Here is a 23,282-nt window from a genome sequence, read left to right as displayed (position 1 = left end):
TACTGGAATTGCATTTTGTCCGAGCTTTAATTCAGGTTCAGGATGAAGATTACGCTTACGACAAAAGTGTACACAAACAGTCTTCTCCGGCGAGAACCTGAAGCCATTAGCAAGAGCCCAGGAGTTGAGGCGATCAATAGCTTTCTGCAGTTGTCTTTCAATAACTCTCATGCTGCATGACTGACAAAATATGCTAAAGTCATCAACATAGAGGGCACTGTTTACAGTTGGAGGAGGTTGTTCTGTGATGGAATTTACTTTGATGGCAAAAAGCGTGACACTTAATACTGATCCTTGTGGTACTCCCTCCTCTTGACTGAAGGAACGGGAGAGTGAGGATCCCACACGAACTTGGAAAGATCGATTGGCTAAAAAGTTTTTAATAAAAATGGGGAGTTGCCCCCTAAGGCCAAGGCTATGCAGATCTTTTAAGATGCCAAATCTCCAAGTTGTTTCATACGCTTTCTCCATGTCAAAGAACACCGACACCAAGTGTTCGCGTTTTAGGAAAGCATCCCGGATGGATGTTTCCAGTCTAATAAGATGGTCCAAAGTGGACCAGTTCCTTTGGAAGCCGCACTGGATTTTGGAGAGAAGGTCGTTTGATTCTAAGTACCATATTAAACGGGAATTAACCATTCTCTCCAGGATTTTGCACAGACAACTAGTCAGAGCAATAGGACGATAATTGGTGGTGACTTTTGGATCCTTTCCTGGCTTAGGAAAGGCAAGAACGATTGCCTTTCGCCAGGAGTCCAGAAACTGCCCTCAGTAAAGATTCTGTTATACAGAAGGCGCAGACAATCCATAGATTTTGATGAAAGATGTTTAATCATTTCATAATGGATGCCATCTGGTCCAACGGCACTTACTTTGGAAAGAGCGAGGGCTCTTTTCAGTTCCAGAATAGTGAAATCCCCGTTGTAGGGATAAATGCTCTTAGATTTAAAGTTAAGTGCCTGTTTTTCGATTTTATATTTCAGGACCAGGAACTCTGGGGAATACGAAGATGTTGCAGAGATGTTAGAGAATGTTTCCCCAAGGGAATTGGCTATTGCAGTTGGATCTGCAATAGCGCATCCATTATAATCTAGGATTGCAGAAGGGTGGGATGTATATTTTCCCTTCATTTTCCGGATTTTATCCCAGACTACCTTAGAATTGGTAGCCTGGTTAATAGATGTTGTAAAACGGATCCATGATTCCTTTTGACTCTGACAACGGATATATCGTGCTTTGGCTCGTGCACGTTTAAAGGCTATAAGGTTGGTCGTGGTAGGATATCGGTGGAATATCCCCCACGCTTTGTTTTGAGCCTTTTTTGCTGCTGTGCATTGTGAATTCCACCAAGGTTTGGGAAATGGTGGAAACCGGGCAGATGTTTTTGGAACAGCATTCGCAGCTGCTTGGACAATATTTTCTGTGATGTACTTAACTGCATCATTGATAGGCAGTTGACTGACTGTGCTAAGATCAAAATTTGCCTGATGTTGGAAGGCAGTCCAGTCAGCCTGATCAATCTTCCACCGTGGTAACCTGAAGGGAAGACATGGTCTCCCACTGTATAACGAGGTTATCACAGGGAAGTGATCACTTCCATATGGATTCTCCTCCACTTCCCAAGTGAGTGAAGGGAGTAGAGAAGGGGAGCAGATAGAGAGATCAATGGCAGAAAAAGTACGGGTAGGCATGTGGAAGAAGGTGTTTGTTCCAGTATTTAGAAGGGAAAGGTCATTGTCATTGAGCATACGCTCTATGACTCGTCCCCTTCCGTTGATGTTAGCACTACCCCACAGGGTGTTATGTCCATTAAAATCCCCGAGAAGTAAGAAAGGGGGAGGCAGCTGCATTAGAAGATCATCAAGGTCTGCCTGGGAGATGTCAGTCCCAGGTGGCAAATAAATGGAGCACACAGTTAATAAAAATCCCACTGAAAGGCGAATTGCGACAGCCTCTATGCTGGTTGTAATTAGCAAGGGCTGCACTGGGGTCTGGTTACCCACAAGGATAGCCACTCCCCCATGTACAGAGCCATCCGCAATTCTATCCTTTCGAAAAACTGCGATGTTGTGCATGGTGGGATCATCATTTGCCTTTAGATACGTCTCCTGCAAGCAAAAGCAAACTGGCTCGTGCTTTTGCAGGAGGGCCTTGATGTCATCAATATTTCGCCGGAATCCACGATAATTCCATTGTAGGAATTTAGCCATTATTTTGGCTTGGTGGGTCCATCAGGCGGCTTCTGAGTTGCTGAGGGCTTACTTTTATCAGTCTTGGGTTTATCTTTTTTGGGGAAGAATGGATGCTGTCCCGTGTCCATTTCCTCCTCCGCAAAGAGTTCCAAGACTGAATCTTCGGGTACCTCCTTCTGCTTGACATCCATCTTTTCTTGGGTAATGGGGGGGGGGGACTTCCCCTTTCTTATTCTTTTCTTTCGTAATTACCTTTGTTACTTGTGGAGCATTAGGAGGTACCAATATAGGAGTGGCAGCTGATTGGTCCTTTTGTGCAGGTTTTTGAGAACTTAAGAGATACCGCGCGATGGGAGTGAAAGACTCCTTTGGAGGAATGGTCATGTCTGTCTGAGTTCCGACGGAACATCTCCCTGCTACCTTCTGGGCGTAGGTAGGTTTGTTGATATTCAGGGGTTTGACCGATTTCCTTGCCTCCTGGTATGATATATTTAGCTCTACCTTCAGCCGTTGAATTTCTTTTTCTTCTTTCCACCTCTGGCATGCTCGTGAATAGGCCGGGTGTTCGCCTTCACAGTTAATACAGGTGGGTTTTGCGGCTGAACATCGCGAACATTTGCACCGCATCGAGCGCATGCAAGGACTCCACGGCAGGCCATTTGAGAATGTCCATACTTCTGGCATTTAAAACACCGTAAAGGGTTCGGAACGTATGGACGCACCGAACAGTTGATGTATCCAGCTTTAATCTCGTCAGGAGGTTTAGGAGAGTTAAAAGTCAGGATAATGCTCCTGGTTTTAACAATTTTTCCATCCCTTCGCGCAGTAATTCTCTTGACGGAAATAACTCCCTGGGGTTATTTTCGGAGCAGATTTCCTCCTCAGTTACGTCGAGAAGGTCCCACTCTGAAATGACACCTCTCGATGAATTGAGTGTTCTGTGTGGTGTCACTGTTATAGATATTCCTCCGATTGATGTTGTTCGGAGTAGATGTTCAGATTGCCTGTCGTTTTTAGTTTCAATTAAGAGGTCTCCAGAACGGAGCCTCTTAACTGATTTGGGAGAGCCTGCTAACCCATCTAACCCTTTTTGAATGAAAAAGGGCAACATTTTACCAATCGGTTTTTCACTGGTGGAATGTATAATTAGGAACCTTGGGACAGGCCCTGATGGTACTTCGGTTCGCTGCCTCTTTTTAGCAATAATGCTATCTGTATCTGTGTCAATGTTTTCAGATAGGGACCGGGTTGGGGCCCCTGAAGAAATAAGTTTATCAGGATTCATATAGTTTTTTAAATTGTTCAGTGCCCGGGCTCCCCACCCACCACGGAGCCCAAAGGGACACCCACTACCCGGCATGCAATAAATGCGCTCGGGAGTGGAATGCCAGGGCTACCCAGACACTATACCCGCACCGCCGCCAGCCTGAATCCTGTCCCTCGGACCATGAAGGTAGGGGCGTGGCATTGACACGGTTGACCCTCGCAGGCGAGCCTACTAGCCGATTGATCCTAGCCGGGCCTTCCAGGACCACCCGTCTTGTCGAAGCAGGGGCCAAAGTGGTGTATTGAAGCTGGGCCCCTCAACCACCAGGATCCCCCTTTCCGAATTTTCACGGGTTGCAGTGCACGGCAAACACGCCGGATTCCATTGATGTAAGCCTGGAACCTGGGCTGTGGGCGTTGGATCCCAGTGATGCTAGTCTGGAAGTCCAGCAGCGTCACTGGGAGGTCCCCTCACCACGTACAGGTGCCCACGTCGAGGGGGCTCATGTAGATCAGACTAGTTAAACCAATATTCAATATGTGCCAATTGTTAATTTACAACCTGGCCAATACATTGCCTGTATTTATGACAATAATTGGTAGATTAGAAATATTTGTGAAATTTCATTTGAAGAACATGATGTATCGGTAAATTTCATGCATCCTCATGGAGCAGCTCTCTCATTTCACTGGCCTGATAGACAAGATGTCTGCTGGATTCCTGAACAACAAATTATTGCCAATCTCCCAGCTCCAAAAACAATGGGATGACAATATAGCTTGCCTGAAGTAGTAATATCAACCATCAATGAAAAATTCCAGTCCATTACAAAGTAGTGATTCAGTATCTTCGCACTCACTTGCTTATTTAAAATTGTATTGTGTTTTAAATAAATTTTGTTGCAGTTAACTTCTTTCAAGCTAAGAAACCAATAGAACATATTTACCCCCATTGTAAAAAATACAGATTTTTTGTGCACTGGCAATATATCCTTTATCCTTAAACCAAAGGACAGAGTAATTGCAGAAAATTTCACTCTTGTAAATGCAATAGTTCTGTCCTTACTGAGATGTGAAACTTCATCAAATAAGTATGCAAATATTGTGGAAAATCTAAAATGTTTAAGGCTATTTTTTAGGCCTTAAGTAGCAAGACAACTGAAAAACCACGATTCTTGTTGCTTAAAACCTGCTCTTTCCAATGGTGGCAAAAACGAGAGAATTGAAGGTGTCCCACATTGAGATATTTGCCCCTAAAGATAGGTAAAATTTTGAGTCTATCTTTAGGGGCAAATATCTCAGCCAGCAAACAAGCATAAGAGCTCATATTTATTTAGGCTGAATTCATGCAGATGTTAAATGGAATTCACAAGAAGAAAGTACCAAAGGTTTTTATTTCAAAGTTATGACTTTCAAAAGTCTTCCTTAAATTTGACGCAACAAATGTTTGGTGACAGTTTTAGACAGCATTGTAAAAAATGAAGGTTTTTGAGCCTGGATACCAAAGGTTTTGCATTCTCTGCCAAAAGTTAATTAGGTATACCAAGTTTCAGAGCATTACCTCTCAATGTTGTGCAACAGTAACACTTAACTTTGAAAATTTTTTGTGATTTGCTCCGCATAACACAAGTGACCTCCACAAAAAAAGGTGCTGGTGCTTCAAACATACTATATTTTGAACTGAATTTTTGCACAGCTTCTTTGAATACCTGTTTAAACATGTACACCAAGTTTCAACAAAATTGAAGATGGTCGAGTGGGGACCATCTTCAAAATTAGGCCACTTGACATGGAATCACCCATTTGTATTTAACCTGTTTTATATACTATATCAATTTATGAAGGCTTCTTACTAAGTCTTCACTTGTGCAAAGCAATCAAATCAGTACCAAAATTAAATAGCATTTGGTGTCATTTAACTTCTGGAGTGAATGCTATTTAGTGGGAAACAAATCAACACTCTTTAAATGTATAGGCACTGTCATATTAAAAAAAAAAAAAAAAACTGGGGGTAGTAAAAGTAAGTCAGTTAAATGTTGATATCCCATCTTACTTCACTCATTTCATTTGGGGTAGTTATGTTTTTTAAGATGAGAAAATATGGAGTCCATGTGATATTCAGATTTTAGTTAGTTTCACTAACTCTCATCAAGCATTATACATTGATTTGCATAGCATCTATGCTGCTAAAAATAAGATAAGAACCTGCTCCTGCCAACTCCTATTGCTAACTAAACACTGAGTACTTAATAAAAGCACAGATAACAGCAAAAATCCACCATGCTCGATCTACCAACTCTGCAGTAATCAATCTCCTTACATTCCAAGATAGTTGTATGTGTTTACAAAATTGTGTAATGTTTTACATAAACATTCTGTTACTTGTGTAATTAATTATGAGGAAGACTCTCCTGAGAGAAAGAGGGGGGGGGTTGCAATGTAGTTTCTATCTGTTAATAAATCATTTTTAAATTCAGTAAGCACCATTTAAAGATGATTACAAAATAAGCTAATATATATATACATACATATACACACACACACATATATATATACAGGTGACCCCCCGCTTAACGCTGATAGTTCGTTCCGGGAAAACAGAGCGCTAAGTGAATCCGCGCTAAGCGAGCGCCATATTCCCATAAGGTAACATATGTATTTGTGAGTTGCGGTCTATTCCATAGGATGTTTTCTAATCAATAATAAATGGTAGTGAAAATATGCACCAATGTCGATTAAAAATATTTAATATTCAAAATTTTGTACATATAAAATATTCTACATTATATACACATATAATTATGAGGTAATTAACTAACGAAAATCATGAATTTATTAATTCGATGGCCCTGTGCTCTCGAGTTTTCGTATCTTTGGACTGAAAAATGTGTCAATTTTGGGTTGTGCTTTGGCCCTCTTCCTCTCATTGTACAACATCATGTAGGGATTAATTTCTTTCTTCAAATTTCTTATTACCTTGGCACTTCGTTCCATGTCAGGGTCGTCCTCCCGGAAATAATCACACATTTTTTCGAAGTGTTCAAAAGCTTCACTAAGTCCTTTTGCAGTCAGCGACTTCATTGGTTCTTCATCTATAGTATCTTGATCATCATCTCCCTCAATAGCAAGCTCTTGTTCTTTTATAATTTCCATTAGTTCTTCATTAGAGAGGCCATCCCTGTCGTTGTCGATCATCTCTTGTACGATGTCTTTGTTAATTTCGTGTAATCCTGCTTCTTTTCCGAGCTCAACAATTTGTGTTTTAACATTTTCAACGGAATCATCAGGTTCCTGGGAATGCTTTATGCAATTTTTCCAAACTTTCCTCCACACTCCATTCATGGTTTTCTGAGTCACTTCATCCCAGGCACTTGAAATGTTGTAGATGGCGGTTTTAATGTTATAGGATTTCCAAAACTCCTTTAAGCTCGGTACATTTTCAGTGTTGATGGCTTTAATAGCTTGGGAAAAGGTGTTCCTTATGTAGCACGCTTTAAATGTTGCAATTACTCCTTGGTCCGTTTGCTGGATCAGAGACGTAGTGTTTGGAGGCATGTAAAAAACTTTTATGTGATTGTTCAAGTCTTCTAAACTCTCTTTGCTTGGGTGTCCTGGCGCATTGTCCATGATTAGAATAGCTTTATAACCAATGTTATTTTTTGCACGATATTTTTCCACTGCAGGACAGAAGAACTCAGCATACCAATCAATGAAAAGCGGCCTGGTTACCCAAGCTTTTTTATTAGCCTTCCAGATTACAGGTAGGTTTGATTTAGCTAAACCTTTAAGAGCCCTTGAATTTTCGGAATGGTAAACTAAAAGGGGTTTTAATTTAAAATCCCCCGCAGCGTTACCACCCAACAACAAAGTTAACCGATCCTTTGCCGCTTTGAAGCCTGGCATGTTTTTTTCTTCTTTTGATATGAAACTTCTTTTAGGCATTCGTTTCCAAAAAAGACCTGTTTCATCTATGTTAAAAACTTGTTGAGCAGTATAACATCCCTCTTCAATAATTTTAACAAATTCTTTTTTGAAAGTTTCGGCTCCTTGTTGATCTGCACTTGCAGCTTCTCCCTGTATTGCTATGTTGTGCAGGTTATAGCGCTTTCTAAATCTATCAAACCAGCCCTTACTAGCGTTAAATGGTTCCACATTTTTTTTGGGGTGAGCTTCCTTTAAATCTTCATATAGGCTCTTCGCTTTTTCTTTAATGATAATTGAACTTAAAGGAATTCTACGTTGAATGTTCTCTTCAATAAAATTATGTAGAAGTTTCTCCATTTCAATCATAATAGCCGGCCTAGCCCTGGTCAATTTAGTTGCCTGCAGGGGAACAGCTGTTTTTCCAGCTGCTAAAATTGATTCTTTATTTTTTATGATTGTTCTTACAGTTGAACCTGCCAGTCCTAAATTATTGCACACATCCACTTGTCTTTGACCGGAATCAATTGTCTTCAAAACGTCTAATTTAATTTTCAAACTCAATGTTTTTCTTACCTTTCCAATCTTTGCACCGTGTCCAGACATTGTTGCTTTTTCATTCTTATCCGCCATAACTCTCTGCAAATGTAACTGCGTTGCACTGATTGTGATACGATGTTCGAGTACAGTAAACTGTCTGTATGTCTAACACTGTATGCACTGAATGATATCTAGAATTCGTCTGGCAAGTGAGCTGAAGACGGTGACAAATGTTTTATTTATCTGAAAAGTTCGATTTTACCGTGCAGTAAAATCAAATGGTTGTTTATTGCAGGAAAAGTACTGTAAATCAATTATGGTGTGACTCATGGAGAAGGTTTATGGAATTTCCAAAACAGTAAAACAAACAAATTTTATGTACTTCGGGTAACCACAAGGTCAGAGGAGTTCAGAAGACAAGAGAATACTGTACAAGAAACAGCACCGCATTTAACACTCAATTGTGTGAAAAACATTTCGCAAGTTATAGTTCCCACAGTAAAACAAAAGAAGAGATAGGGAGTAAATCTATTTTTAGTATCTTTCTATTACAGGTCAGAACAGAAAATGCAGACTTCGTAACAACATATGACACTGGATGGTAAATTTTTTCAACTTGAATACTAAAAAAGAATTTCTCCCTTGAAACTATCCACACCAAGAAAATATGAGCATATTAAAAGTTTCAATTTTGTACATAGAGTAGAAATTATAAAAAATAATTACTGTAGTTAATTTCATGGTGACTATTTTCTCCTTTTGCCAAAAAATAAAAAAAAAAAAAAGCTCAAAACAGACTGGACTGAAGACAGATTTGCCAAAAATTCAATCTGTATGCTAGTAAAATAGCGTTACAGTGAGTTTTGACAGCGTTATAGTCAAATACGGGTTATAATGTAAGAACAGCATTATATAGCGAATCAGCATAAAGCGAACAGCGTTATAACGGGGCCTGCTGTGTATATATATATATATAAAAAAAAACAATAAATAAATTAGAATAAGAATTAAAAAAATAAATAAATAAAAAATAATGCCAGCAGCATGGCAAGACTAGAGCGAAAATAGTCAAAATTAAACATAACGATCAAACCAATGGTGGGGGGGGGGGTAACAAGAGTAAAAATATTGCAGCAAAAACTCTAAGATAATTTAGAACATGTAAATGTAAAGAAAATAAAATAATAAGCCATTAAATTTCTATTTAATGACAGGCACCAGGTCCAAATTTATGTGAAATAACACCAACAGAGATGTAAACCACTACAATAAAATAAAACAAAACAAAAATAAAAGAAATATAAACTGACCATTACGTCCCATCTAAACAGAGAACCACAAGGCCAATAACGGTCAGGGAATCACTGCATTTCGATTGTTAGACAAATCGCCACAAAGGCGAGTCGATCGAAAGATCAGTCCGCCACCCGATCCCCAGATCGAACCGCTAATATACAGAGGACTTGAATAGCAGTGGTCCTGATGCAGCAAAAATTAAAAATAGAACAGATACGAGCACTCCAATGCAAAGCCACACCACTGACAAAAAGTAATCTTAACCAGATTATATAGACGAATAATGAACTATGGATGGCAGCACAGGTGCAGGACCACCCTGACTTAGTAGATTGTTGCTGTGTCTTATTGTAATTGTGACCTTTTAAGGTATGTTGAAAGCTGAACCTATAATACTGCACTTTATTTCTCTAGATTACCATTAGTATTTTTTTGGTAATTCTTTAAAGAATAACCATATTTTTGTCTGTCTACTGTATTGGGTCTAATTATGTGTCTGTCCTTTGCAAATTTTATTTTAATGCTACAAATATTAATTATTTGTAGCATTAAAATAAAATTATTAATTTGGAAGGATGAACTCTAAAGGAATAAAAAGAAAGGCTTTGATATTAAAAGAAAAACTCTGTCATAAAAACGGTGGAATCAAATCACTCTTGCACACTGGCAAAAAAACTTAATATGGTAGTTTCTACAGTAAGTGGAATTATGTCACAAAAAGAAGTATTGAACTCAAATGCCCTTAATCTTTCATGTAAAGTTAAAAGAGATGAACTGGAAAATATGGAGAAGTTGTTAGTGGTTTGGTTCAAGCAGATATCTGCTACAAATGTTCCAGTTAATGGTAATTTGTTGAGAGAGAAGGGCATCGAAATTGCTGATAGCCTTGGAGTGGATTTCATTCCTTCCAGTGGGTGGATTGATAGATTTAAGAAATATGGCTTAGTTTACAAAGTAATTTGCAGAGAATCTTCTAGTGTGAATATGTTACAAGTTGATGAATGGAGATAAAGGAAACTACATGTTTTGATCAAACAATATAGAAAGTGTGATATTTTTAGTGTTGACAAATTAGGACTCTTTTATAACCTACTTCCTAATAAGACATACATTCAAGGGACAGAATTGCCATGGTGGTAAACTGAGTAAGGAGAGAATTACAATGCTGGTGGGAACTAATATGGATGACTCAGAGAAACTACCATTGCTTGTGATGGGAAAACACAAACCACACTGTTTCAAGAATGTGAAAACACTTCCATGTAAACACACAGGAACAATAAAACAGCATGGATGACCTGTGCTCTTTTTGATGAGTATTTAAGAGCTCTAGATTCAAAGATGGCAGGAGAGAATACAAAAATTCGTTTATTTGTCGATAACTGCCCTGCTCATCCATGTGGATTTCTTCCCTGGGGATTCCATGCCAGTTGTACAACAATAATGGATTAGGGAGTGATCAAAATTTTAAAGATGGATTTTCGTACGTACTTGTACATAAATTGCTTATCCTTGTAAAAATGAATGGAAAAATTGAAAAGTTCAAAATTTGTTAGAAACAATGTATTATTTAGAAGAAATTACTTTAAAAGCAATAACTGATAGTGAGTCTGAACAAGATGAGCCTGCTGTACCAACATTCAGAGATGCAACGATTGGCTTCTCTTAACTGCAGCAATTCATTCATAGTGTGCTTGATGTTCCTGAGTCAGTGTTGAAATGTGTTAGGGAAACTTATTTATTCTGTATGAAGCTCTCCCCAAAATATTTGAAGCAGTCTTCTCTGAATATAAACTTTTTTGTATTACTTGTAATTATTGTAAGTGATTTTTATCATTCTCATTACCTTTCTCCTCATTGCATCCTTGTTATAATTTTGAAATCTTATTAAATCATGACTAATATACACTTGGTCGTCGACTTACGACCTATGCGACTTACGATCGGCCGCACTTACGACCACAAAAAAATAAAAATAAATAATAAATCATAGTTACATGTATCACAAAAATAGTAAAAAATCCATTATTTAAACAATATAACAATTGATTAATTTTAAACTAAACTAATTATAACATTATGTATGTCATAGTACACTGCAAAAATTCAAAATGAATGTTTATGCAATCTTCAGAATCAGTCACGTTGGGATAATTATAAGTACCTCCCTAATCGACACGCCCTACCCCCACTCTCCTAAAACATGCTATGCTACTTAAGTTAAAAATAAATTTTATATGTACAGTATTGCCTGGCGATATTTGTAGGCAATAAATTGTTTATGCGATAAACTGACGCGGCGGTAAACTGCTAGCGATTAATTGCTGGCGGTAAATTGCGAGCAATAAAATTTCTTAGACTCCTCTGTCACATACACTCAGTCGCTTTCAAGCATCTGTTGTGTGTGGTGTATTAATTCAAATTCTATTGAAATACTGTACCCATAAAATGTTTAGTAAAAGGAAAATGCCTTCATCTACATATACGCCAGCTAAGAAGTTAAGGAAAACTATTGATTTAGAGCGTAAAATGAAAGTTATCCAGCAGTATGAAGGTGGAAAGAAAGTGAATACGATAGCCCGTGACTTGAAGTTATCACATTCCACGGTATCGACGACACTTAAGGACAAAGAAAGAATTCGGGAAGCTGTGAAAGGTTCTGCACCTATTAAGTGTACAATTTTAACCAAACAACGACAGGGACCCATCCATGAAATGGAGAAATTGTTGTTTATATGGATGGAAGATTTAATACAAAAAATACACCCATGAGCCTTCACACAGTACAAGCGAAGGCTAGAAGTTTGTTTCAGAGTTTAAAATCACGCGCCGGAGACGATTACGCACAAGATTTTCAGGCTAGTACTGGGTGGTTTAAGCGTTTTAAAAAAAGATTTGCTTTGCATAATGTACATGTCACAGGAGAAGCAGGAAGTGCAGATGAAGATGGAGCCAAAAAATTCGTTGATAGTTTCGACTCTTTAATCAAAGAAGAAGGTTATCTACTGGAACAAATATTCAACGTAGATGAAACCGGCTTGCAATGGAAACGCATGCCTAATCGTACGTACATACACCAAGAAGCAAAAAGGATGCCAGGATTCAAAGCTTTTAAGGGTCGATTAACTTTGTTGCTTGGTGGGAATGCCGCGGGTTTTAAGCTGAAGCCTTTTCTCATTTATCATTCAGAAAACCCTCGTGCATTTAAGCACATCAACAAGCACACACTGCCCATTTACTACCGTTCAAACCGTAAAGCTTGGATGACTCAAGCACTGTTCGAAGACTGGTTCATGAACTGCTTCATTCCCCAAGCTTGTGAATATTGTGCGGAGAAAGGTATCCCTTTCAAGATTTTATTGGTTATAGACAATGCTCCTGGCCACCCCCCTCATCTGGATGACCGTCATCATGATGTTAGAGTGGTTTTTATGCCACCTAACACAACCGCTCTTATTCAACCCATGGATCAGGGTGCTATTTCAGCATTCAAGGCTCACTATCTCAGAACGACATTCGCACAAGCCATCGATGCGATAGATTCTGATGCTGATTTATCTTTGCGAGACTTTTGGAAGCAGTACAACATTCTTCAGTGTGTCAAGAATATTTCGACCGCATGGCAATGTGTATCAAAGAATTGTATGTCGGGAATTTGGAAAAAGTGTCTAAAATGTTATGCGAATACTACATTTGAAGGATCTGAAAAAGGAGAGGAGCTGGAAGTGATTACAGAAAAAATAGTTAAACTTGCAAAAAATCTTAAATTAGAATGTGAAATAGAAGACGTAGAGGAGTTGCTAGCCTGTGAGACAAAAGAACTTTCGGATGAAGAGTTGATTGAATTGGAAGCACAGAGAGTGGCACAAGAAAAAGCGAGAGAGGAAGAAGAGAAAGAAGAAGAGAAGCCAGAAAAGAAATTCACTGCAAAGGGTTTATCAGATTCTTTTTCGCAACTAAATAACTCTCGCCAGTTTCGAAGCAATGGACGTTAATGTCGAACGATTTACAAAGGTTGAACGTATCATTCAAGACGCTGTGCGTTGCTATCATGAGATATATGAAGAAAAAAAGAAACAAACTGTTCAAACAAAACTCAGCATGTTCCTCATCAAGAAAACATCTCCTACCTCGACTCAGGAAAATGACCCTGATGATCCACAACCCAGCACAAGCAAAGATTAAAAATTTGATTTTGTAAATTTCATTTGTATTAATTTTTACATTAACTTTAGATTGTATTTTTGTGTTTACAGTACATTATGTACAGTATTATTTTTCAAATTATGACAATACTGTATATGTAATTATAGATCGTAGTTTTGTATTTTTTATAAACAGTATGAATAATAAACCAATTAAAATGTACAGAGCATTTGAATTTAACCTCCTAGAGAGAGACCTTTTATCTTTTAAAGATAAAAGCATTACTGTATTTAAAATGAAAAATAAAAGATGATAAAAATTTAAAAGATTATAAAAACAAATTATAAAGATTAGAAAGGTTAAAAAATACTGTTAATAAATATATGGCCGACATACGACCAGATCGACTTACGACCTGTAAGTCAGAACAGAAGTCGGTCGTAAGTCGACGACCAACTGTATATTGTTTTGCATTAAATGGCAATTTTTATTCTTGATAGTTTTCCTACAATTCGCATGTATGTGTATCTTTTCATTTTTATTTGTGTAGTTAATATTTCATACCCTTAAGTAATTTTTCCCTTCTTCTAAGAAGTTTTCCCTCGTAAGAAGTTCTAAACCTCCAGTCTCTTGGAAAACTTCTTATCCGGGTTCTGCTGTATTTATTCAATTCATATATTAGCTTCATTAAATCACTGCATGAAAATGTTCTTAAAAAAAATTTTGGAAAAAGAAAAAATTTTTATGCTTACCAGCATATGCAGGTGGTGGAAGAAATCAATAGCTAGAGCATCTAGTTCAAATATTAATTCAGCATAATACACATAAGCTGCTCGTCTCTCCCACACACCCTCATGATTAACTTCCCATAAGTGTATAGCATACCTAGATTAAAATAACATGGCCTGTAAGTTGCTTGAATTATCATCTTGTTGTAGATATGAATAAAACTATAAACTTATGATTCTAATGCATAAAAATCAATTTTATTTGAATTAGAATTCATTTAACATTTTTAATATTAATTCTGTAGTTTTAACTACTAAATAATCACCATTTCAGATTTAAAAAATACTTAATATATCAGATTATGTCTTTGCCAATTGACAATTCAAATCTGAAAACCTGATGAGCAGATATCTATCTATATTACTTAGATAAAAACAGTCAACTCAAGATTCTTTCTGGATTGTTCACAAGCAGTTTGGCAATATTTGCACAGTATAAGAACTACTAAATTACACTAAAGATAAAAGCATTAAATGAATACAGCCTATGAAAATATCACAATTCTCTTCCTCAGTGATGACTTCATGTCAGAATACTACAAAATCCTGAAGTTACCATTCCTGGGTTAGATGCTCTACAATTCAAATCCCATCACAGACTGGAAGAAATCTTAATTAAGGAAAATGATTTGGAAGTTATATCTGGTATTGTGACAAAGCTCATTACATTATACTACATGTTGTTTCTCTAGCATGCTGCTGTAGAAAACAATCATCCAATAAATCCACAAAAGCCTTGCTCGTATGCAAGTGACCAACCCACAAGTTCCAGTCTATATCTAGGAAGTTAAAATCCCCAATAAGACACTGATTTACTGGCCCACAATTTCTCTGTATAGTTGTTCATTGTACTTCAGTCATTAGACCTATAACAAACTCCTACCCTCATTTTTGCTTTCCCAGTGCTTATGTCACACCAAACTGACTCAACATTGCACTGTCCATCTATGTCAACTGGATGCACTTCCTTAGATTTTATGTGTATCTTACTAACAGCATAACCCTTCCTCACTTCCTATCCTTTCTGTATACATTGTACTCCTCAAATTCCAATTCTGCATCCCTTATATCTGAGGGACACCACGTCTCTGATATCACAACAATATCCGCCTTGGATGTCTTAACCAGTACTTCAAATTCATCAAATTTATTTACTATACTCCTAGCATTGGTATACATGCACCTGTTCTTACTCTTAGTTACTCTAACACAGTCCATATATTTACTTGTTTCACGACTCCCAGCAGTTCCTGAAATTCCCAGCAACTTTCTTTCTGGGCTGCTGCTTATTCCAATAGAAGTAGTGTGAGAATCATTTCCACCTTTGCCTGTGGCTACTGTTAATCTATTAGTCTGTGAATTCCCCCCCCACCCAAGATAGCAGTTTTCCAACACACCTAACATTGCCACGATAGCATCAGCATATCAACAATGAGTTGGATGAAAATGAGGGCAATATTAAACATTCCAAACATGAAATGTTGGCAGCATTTGAAACTTTGCGTCGAGGCCTTCAAGTGTGAAAAAAAAAAAAAAGTGCCAGAAAATATATTTGAGTGTTTAAACAAATGCTTTTAGACATTTCTATGAACTATATACAGTAAAATCCAGTGTACAACAAAAAGAAAAGAGCATTTTCTGAAATAATTCTTTACAAAGTCTTCTTAATATGCATGTATTAATAAATTAATTGTTTTAAAATGTCAGAAAATCTATTCATTCCCACTTATTACTGATTTACTTCCCATCTTTTACTATATTTCTGAACTTTGAATTACATTTTTCATTGTTGAAAACGTCATATTTCTTAATAAAGAAATTTCTGTTTAATAAATATTTTCAAGCAAATCATCGATTTCGTTATATAGAAGTCTGACTGTGTGTGTGTGTGTGTGTGTGTGTGTGTGTATATATATATATATTGCCAAAGCAGCTAAGGGTAGGGGGGACAGAATATCATATCAGTAAATAAGTGTACAGTATGGTTAATTTACCTGTTTTCTGGAAAAAAATTCACAACTTAGTGATGGACAGTGGCTCCACTGACCATCACAAAGTTGTGATCTAATGTACTTAAAGGATAATAATAATACATTAGATCACAACTTTGTGATGGTCACAAAGTTGTGATCTAATGTACTTAATTACAGAGCCGAACTTCTGGGATCACTGTTCTTGGCGCATTCCTCCCCCTTATCTCCGGTCTTCAGCACAGCTGCTAGCAAACCGTAACCGGCTAGTACTAACCGACAGATTCCTGCCAAAGCAAATGCTGCCCTCACTGCAAGCCATCGACGGGGACCTCCAAGAAGTGGTCAATAATAAAAAATACAGGAAGGGTATCCTCGTCGAACTGAAAATGTAAAACTGTGCTTTGTTAATAATCTGATTTATCTTTTTTTCTCATGTGTATCTCTTTTGTAAATATGTTTTGTTAACCCCTCGCACCACCATGCCGTGACGGGACTAATTGTATGTCTATCATTGCTGCAATTAAAGATTCTATTGTATCTTAAAGGATAATAATAATATTAATTGCGCACTGTGAAGGGTTGTTGGTATAGAAATGATTAATAACATCAGCTGTGATTAGGACTGCCTGGTATATTCTAGTAGGCAAAAGAAGAAGTCATGTAATGGTCCTTAGTAGCAGCAAAGCCTCAATATTTCTACCAGGTTTTTTATGAAACCCCTAAACATGAAATGTATCAAATCCTATAGTACTTAGCACCATGCATGGAATGAAGGAGATGGGAATGGGATATTTGTCAGGAATAGCCACCTTTTATTCACAGCATCTTATTATTAGATGCCTCAGCTACAAAAGTGATATAAAGTACATGCCTGACATGTACAAACACCATATGGCTTTCATAGCTGAGGATTGAGGCTGTTGTCCAAGATTTTACTATGTCTACATATCTGTTTATCGCCTTGCATCTCACATGTTATGGAAATACCCCTTCAATGGGTTGCTCAGGTCTTCAACAACACCTAACTGCAGACCAATGAGATCTTAAAAAAAGCTAGAAAGCTGGGTCAGGGTAGTGGAATACATTTTAAGTAAAAAAGCAATATACTTCTCGATTAGATCAGTGCCTTTTATTTAGAGTAGTACAATTCAAGGCAACTTGTGATGGAATGTCTTTGTATATACACCGATGAGCCAAAATATTATTGACCACCTCCTAATATGATGTTGGTCCTCCACGTGGAGCCAAAACAGCTCATACCTGGCGAGGCATGGACACTACAAGAATTCTAAACGTGTCTTGTGGTATTTGGTACCAACACGTAACCAGAAGATCCTTTAACTCCTGTAAAGACCGTGGTTGAAATGCCACAGATCGGAACTGCTGTTCCTACACAAACTATAGATGCTCGATGGGATTGATGTCTGGGGAATTTGGAGGCCAGGGCAATACCTGGAAGTCTTTCTCATGTTCCGCGAACCAGTCTCGAACAATCTGGGCGGTGTGGCATGGCGCATTATCCTGCTGAAAGACAGCACCGCCAGAGGGGAAGACCGGTGCCATGAAAGGGTGTACCTGGTCAGCAATGATGATTAGGTAAGTGGTAGACATCAGAGTGCCCAGCACATAGATGACTGGACCCAGGGCATCCCAGCAGAACATTGCCCAAAGCATGACACTGCCGCCAAAGGCTTGTTTTCGTTGAATGGTGCATTGAGGGCCATTACTTCAACGGGTAAATGACACACACGTACCTGGCCATTCACATGGTGCAACAGGAAGCACGATTCATAGGACCAGACAACCTTCTTCCAATCACTCAAAGTCCAGTTTCAATGGCTGCGTGCCTATTGTAGGCGCTGTCACCGGTGAACCATGGTTAACATGGGCACTCTGAGCATACTGTAGCTACGCAGCCCCATTTTCAGCAGGGTTCGATGTACTGTGTGTTGTAACAAATTTCTCCTGTCACTAGCATTCCAATTACCGGCAAGTTGCAGCACAGTCTCTCTTCCATTGCTATATACCATCCGGGAGAGCCTTCGCTCACCTTGAGAATCAATGAGCCGTGGTTGTCCAACACCTCGCCGGACCACTTTCGATAAGTACTAAACATGGCTGACCGTGAGCATCCCACCAGGCATGCCATTTCAGATATGCTCTGACTCAGTCGTCTGGCCATTACAATTTGGCCTTTGTCAAACTCGCTTAAGTCCATTGCCTTTCCCATCTGAAGAACAAGAGTAACACTGATTAACAGAGCTCAGTATCAGGTGTTTTTTATTCCATGTCCCGAGCCGCACACACACACACGCCATAGTTCACCTGCAGTTGCTTCGATTTGCATAACGACTCACTGTTCAATATTTTGGGTGATTGGTGTAAATACCCCAGCGGTGGATGTAGACAGTAATCCTAGTTTAAGGAGTTTTTTAATCATATTAAATTTCAGAATCTCTCTCTCTCTCTCCACAAGAAGGTTCATTACCAGGAGTATAGAACAATCCAGTTATTCTGTATGCAAAGAAGTTTCCTAATATTTGAAGTTAATTATTGTTTTTTATTTAATTATTCTAATTTGAGATTTAAATAAGTTAATAAAAAATATTACTTACTAAAAAACGGAAGGAGTTTTAAAATCTAGTTAAATAAAGCTGAAGACTACTTATTATAATGCACTGTATTAAAATGGACAGAAATGTTTAATTACTTTCTATTTCAAACACAGCACGGTAATGGGCGTATATTATTATAATTCCTGCATATTTGTTACCAATGTCCACACATTTCTGAAAAAGCTGCAGATATTTAAATAGCTAATGTAGATAAATTAACATGTTAATTTATCAATATAAATTAATTAATAAACAATATTTAAAAGCATTTAGAGGGAGATTTTGAAATGTAATATGATTTAACAAAAAAAAAAAAATAAAAAATTTTGAACTAGGATTACAGTGTACATCCACCATTGCAGTATTTATACACTTTGGCATTCATCCAAAAATAAATCTGATATTACAATTTTTTTTTTTTTTTCCCTTTTATGTAAACTCCAAACAAGAGAGGTATTAGAACCTATAGTACTTAGTACCATGCTTGGATTGGAGGTTGAGAAGACGAAAGAAGATATTTGTTGACATTGGACTTGAACTTCTGTAGACTGTAATTTTCAGGAAATACGTATGAAGGAAGGTTGTTCCAGAAAATAGCAGTTGAATGAATAAACGAGGAAGATGCAAAGTAGGTTCTGTGAGTTTGAAGTTGGACAGTAAATGGATGTTGGCTGGTGGCAGCACATGTTCGGACTGTTTTGAAAGAGAGAGTGGGAATTATGGAAGCCAATTCAGAAGAACAGTGCCCATGGAAGTATCTGTAGAAGAGGCATGCAGCAGAAACAGTATGTCTATGAGACAGCAAGTGGAGAGAGAGACTGTTAGAGATGAATCATTAATTAACCTAACTGCCCTCTTCTGAATGGAATCAAGAAGCCTGAGAGAGGTTTTGGGGGCAACCAACCCCAGATGTGGGAACAATATTCCATAGCAGGGCAGATTTGCGATTTATACAGAATGAGCAGCTGTTTGGAAGAAAGGAAATGCTGAGAGCGAAAGAGAAAACCAAGTTTTTTAGATGCAGAGGAAGCAATATTTGTAATGTGCTTGTGCCAAGAGAGATTAGAAGTGAGGGTAATCCCCAAAAGAGATATATCATTTTTCCTAGAAAACGGAGTGTCACTAAAGATAAGAATAGGAGCAGAAGAATCCTTTTTGCGAGATATAAGACAAGACTGGGTTTTAGAAGGGTTGAAATAAAGTTAGTTGTCTTTGCCATCTTCGGGAGAATTACCTGAAGATCAGCATTTAAGGTTGTGTTTGTCGTTTGGTTTTTAGGAGCATTAGCAACTAAGTCCATATTGCTCTGGGAATATGCAGTGGTCATTCCCTGACCTTTCCGCATCCTCCATATTTAGTGGCGATGGGCTCAAACCCAGTCTAATCAAGAAGCGTGTGCTACGCACTGTTGCTCCTTCCCACCTGGCTACAGAGGTGCCAGCATTTAAGGAATTGGTAGCAGATTTTCGATAAGTTGAAGCTGATTGAGCAGGACAAAGTTTCTCAAAATGGAAAGTAGAATGCGATGTGCTATCATCAGCAAAACTATGGATAGGATTTCCAGTCAATGGAAAGTCATTAATATACAAGAGGGAAAAGAATGGGAGAAATAACTGAACCTTGAGGCACACCGGCATTACTGGAGAAGTTAGAAGACAGAGAGCCATCTACCATTACCCTAGGTGAGAAATCAGATAGAAAACTAGAAAACCAATTACTAAAAACAGTTGACAAACCATAAGATGGAAGCTTGTTTAGTAGACATTTATGCCAAACAAGATCGAAAGCCTTTGAGATGTCAAGAGCAACTACTTGTGTTTCACCAAACCTTTCCATTGAATTAGTCCATAAATGGGTAACATAAGCCAGAATATCACCAGTGGATCGACACTGACGGAATCCATACTGGCGATCGTTGATCAGATGGAAGGTTTCTAGGTAGTTAAAGAGTTGGCGGTTAATTGATTTCTCCATTACTTCAGAAAGAGTAGAAGTAATTCCAGTGGGATGATAATTGGATGGGAGGGATTTGTCACCCCTTTTAGGAACTGGCTGGATATGAGCAAATTTCCAAGCAGAAGGAAAACACCTTTGGAATAAGAAAGTGAAAAAAGGAGACAAAGAATAGGAGTAAGTTCATGGGCACAGGTTTTGAGAACAAATGGAGAAATACCATCGGGACCTGGACCTTTCTTAGCATCAAGATTCGTCAAAATCCTTTTGATGGAAGACCACAGGAGGCATTGAATGGAGCGTGTTGGGAATGGTGGGAGGTGTTTTACCAAGATCATTAATACATCAGTTGGAAGAAAAATGGGATGCTAGCAGGTCAGCTATATCCTTGGCTGAAGTGACAACAGAACCATCTGGTTTGCACAGAGGTGGGAGCAGAGATGGGCAAAAGTTACGGCCAATAGCTTTGGCAAGAGACCAGAATGCTGAGCTACCATTAGGGCAAGAAGCAAGTTTTCTACTCTTAGCCTGTTCAAACTCTAGTTTGGACTGATTAATAACTGCTTTACAGTTGTTGCGAGCTTTGGTGCAGGCAGAAAATGAAACTCAAGAATTAGAAACAAGCCAATTACAATACGCCAATTTCTTCTCTTAAACAGCCTTAGCACATTTATTGGAAAAGCAAGGTTTAGATAAAGGATGAGATTTTAAAGTGGAGTGTGGGATAAAGGATTCCATTCCTGCAAGAATAATTTCACTGACAAGATCTGAGCAAACGTTGACATCAGAAGTTTTGAAACAGTAATCCGACCAAGGAAAGGAAGAAAAGAAATCTCGCAGGTCATCCCATTTTGCATTCTTGTAATGCTAAACAACACGAGGTTGGAAACAGCCATGAGATAAAGGTTCCATTGGAGAAGAGACAATCACCAAGTTGTGATCTGAAGTGCCTAAAGGACCTCTCACTTTGACTGTGTACTTAGAAGGGTTGTTTGTGAGAAAAAGATCAAGCGCACTGGCTGTATGATTAGGATTGTCCAGTATTCTTGAAAGAAAATGAACAATCTGTGCAAGGTCATTAGTAATTGCAAAAGCCTCAGCATCTCGACCAGCTGGGTTGGTGTGTCCAGAAAACGGAAGGCAGTTGCAGTTATGAACATTAAAATCACTAAGGAAAATTACCTCTGTGTTAGGAAAGTTGCGAAGAGAGGAAGTCAAAGAGCTCCAAGTGATTAGTGGAGTTGGGAGAACGGTAGAGACAACAGATGAATTTGACACAATGCACAAGTACCACCTTTGAGGAGAAAGGAATCATACAGTGAATAATTTGGGCATCTGAGATGAGCAGTAGTTGAATCAACCAATAACTGAGATTCTGTCAGAAAAAGTACATGGGGCTTGGCAGACTGCAAGTGGAAATGGACATCGTTGAGATTAGAACTGAGACCACATATATTTGCGAAATATATTAGGAAGTCATTGGGAGGTTTAGATCTTTTCGCAGATAAGCTTGCTCTATTAGTTTAACAATTCATGGTGTATTCAATAGTAAGAAAAATTTGTGGGACATTCTGTATGAAGTAATGAAATTTTTGGATATGGCGTACACATGGTAAGAATATACCCAGATCCTTGACATAACGTGGCCTTAACAATGCTCCCCACATACACTCTACTTGGACTCCCACTAGTTATTATCTGGCAGAGTAGAGGTAGCAAGATTATACACTAGCTGATCTGGAAGCCTCCTAGAGATTTACCAATAGGTTCGATCCGGTGTACTAACTAGCGGGTGGCCTGTGAACACCATTTCAGAACTGTACCCTCGAAATTTAAGGAATATTGTTGGATCTTGCCATGATATTCATCATAACCTCGAAAGTCATCAATCATACTGCATGATGGAAGAGATAGGGAAGGGTTGACCGGAACTTAGCTCTAGAGACTAAACATGGGTTCCCCCACTTCAAGCCTCCAATAAGCAAAGTGGTGGTATTGCACCGGTTGATGAGAGTCATCTACCACCTAGTACTGCCTGGTAACATAGAGGGGTGGCATTCCTCCATGTGGTGTGGGTGTCACACCTCGACCCCTGCTTATGTTGGTTCACACCTGGGTGATCACCCCCCATGTACTTATGCTAAAGGTTATACCCAGGAATATTAACAGTCCCACCATCATGAAGATGCAAGCAGAGGATTTGGCTGTCACATAAATCATAACATGTGCTACTTGAAACCCAATGTACAGTACATATAAGCAATATAGAGCACATGTGCAGGTTACATGTAGAATTTTTTTCTGTCCCATCCTCTTTTCCAGTTTTCATGAAGGGAAGACAACAGTAATCAATAAGGCTAGATTTCAAATAAAATGAAACTACTGCCTCCTTGGGGGGGGGGGGAATTACTGGTCTGCACATATTTTATTTTATACAAATATGCACTTAATAATAAAAATAAAATAAATGTTTTAAGGCATAACATAAACCAGCAGTGTTTTTATTAAATGAAATATTTACTAATTTAGCAACCTAGGTGGTAGATGACTCTCATTACCTGTTGCAATACCACCACTTTGCTTACTTGAGGC

The 23,282-nt window shown here is 38.3% G+C and overlaps 1 protein-coding gene across 1 annotated transcript in view; it reads right to left on the bottom strand.

Moving 5' to 3' along the window:
* LOC150082921 (E3 ubiquitin-protein ligase AMFR-like) overlaps positions 1 to 23,282 on the bottom strand; it is a 271,559-nt gene that overhangs the window by 148,716 nt on the left and 99,561 nt on the right. Inside the window, exon 6 of the mRNA XM_090377682.1 lies at positions 14,114 to 14,246. Coding sequence (XP_090233808.1) covers positions 14,114 to 14,246 — 133 coding nt within the window. The remainder of the gene's footprint in view (positions 1 to 14,113; positions 14,247 to 23,282) is intronic.

This window comes from Mastigoproctus giganteus, chromosome 7 (assembly GCF_048544385.1).
Source record: "Mastigoproctus giganteus isolate SK-2022 chromosome 7, ASM4854438v1, whole genome shotgun sequence".
NCBI lineage: Eukaryota > Metazoa > Arthropoda > Arachnida > Uropygi > Thelyphonidae > Mastigoproctus > Mastigoproctus giganteus.
Note: the sequence above shows the minus strand (reverse complement) of the source record. Positions and strands in the feature narration are given on the sequence as shown.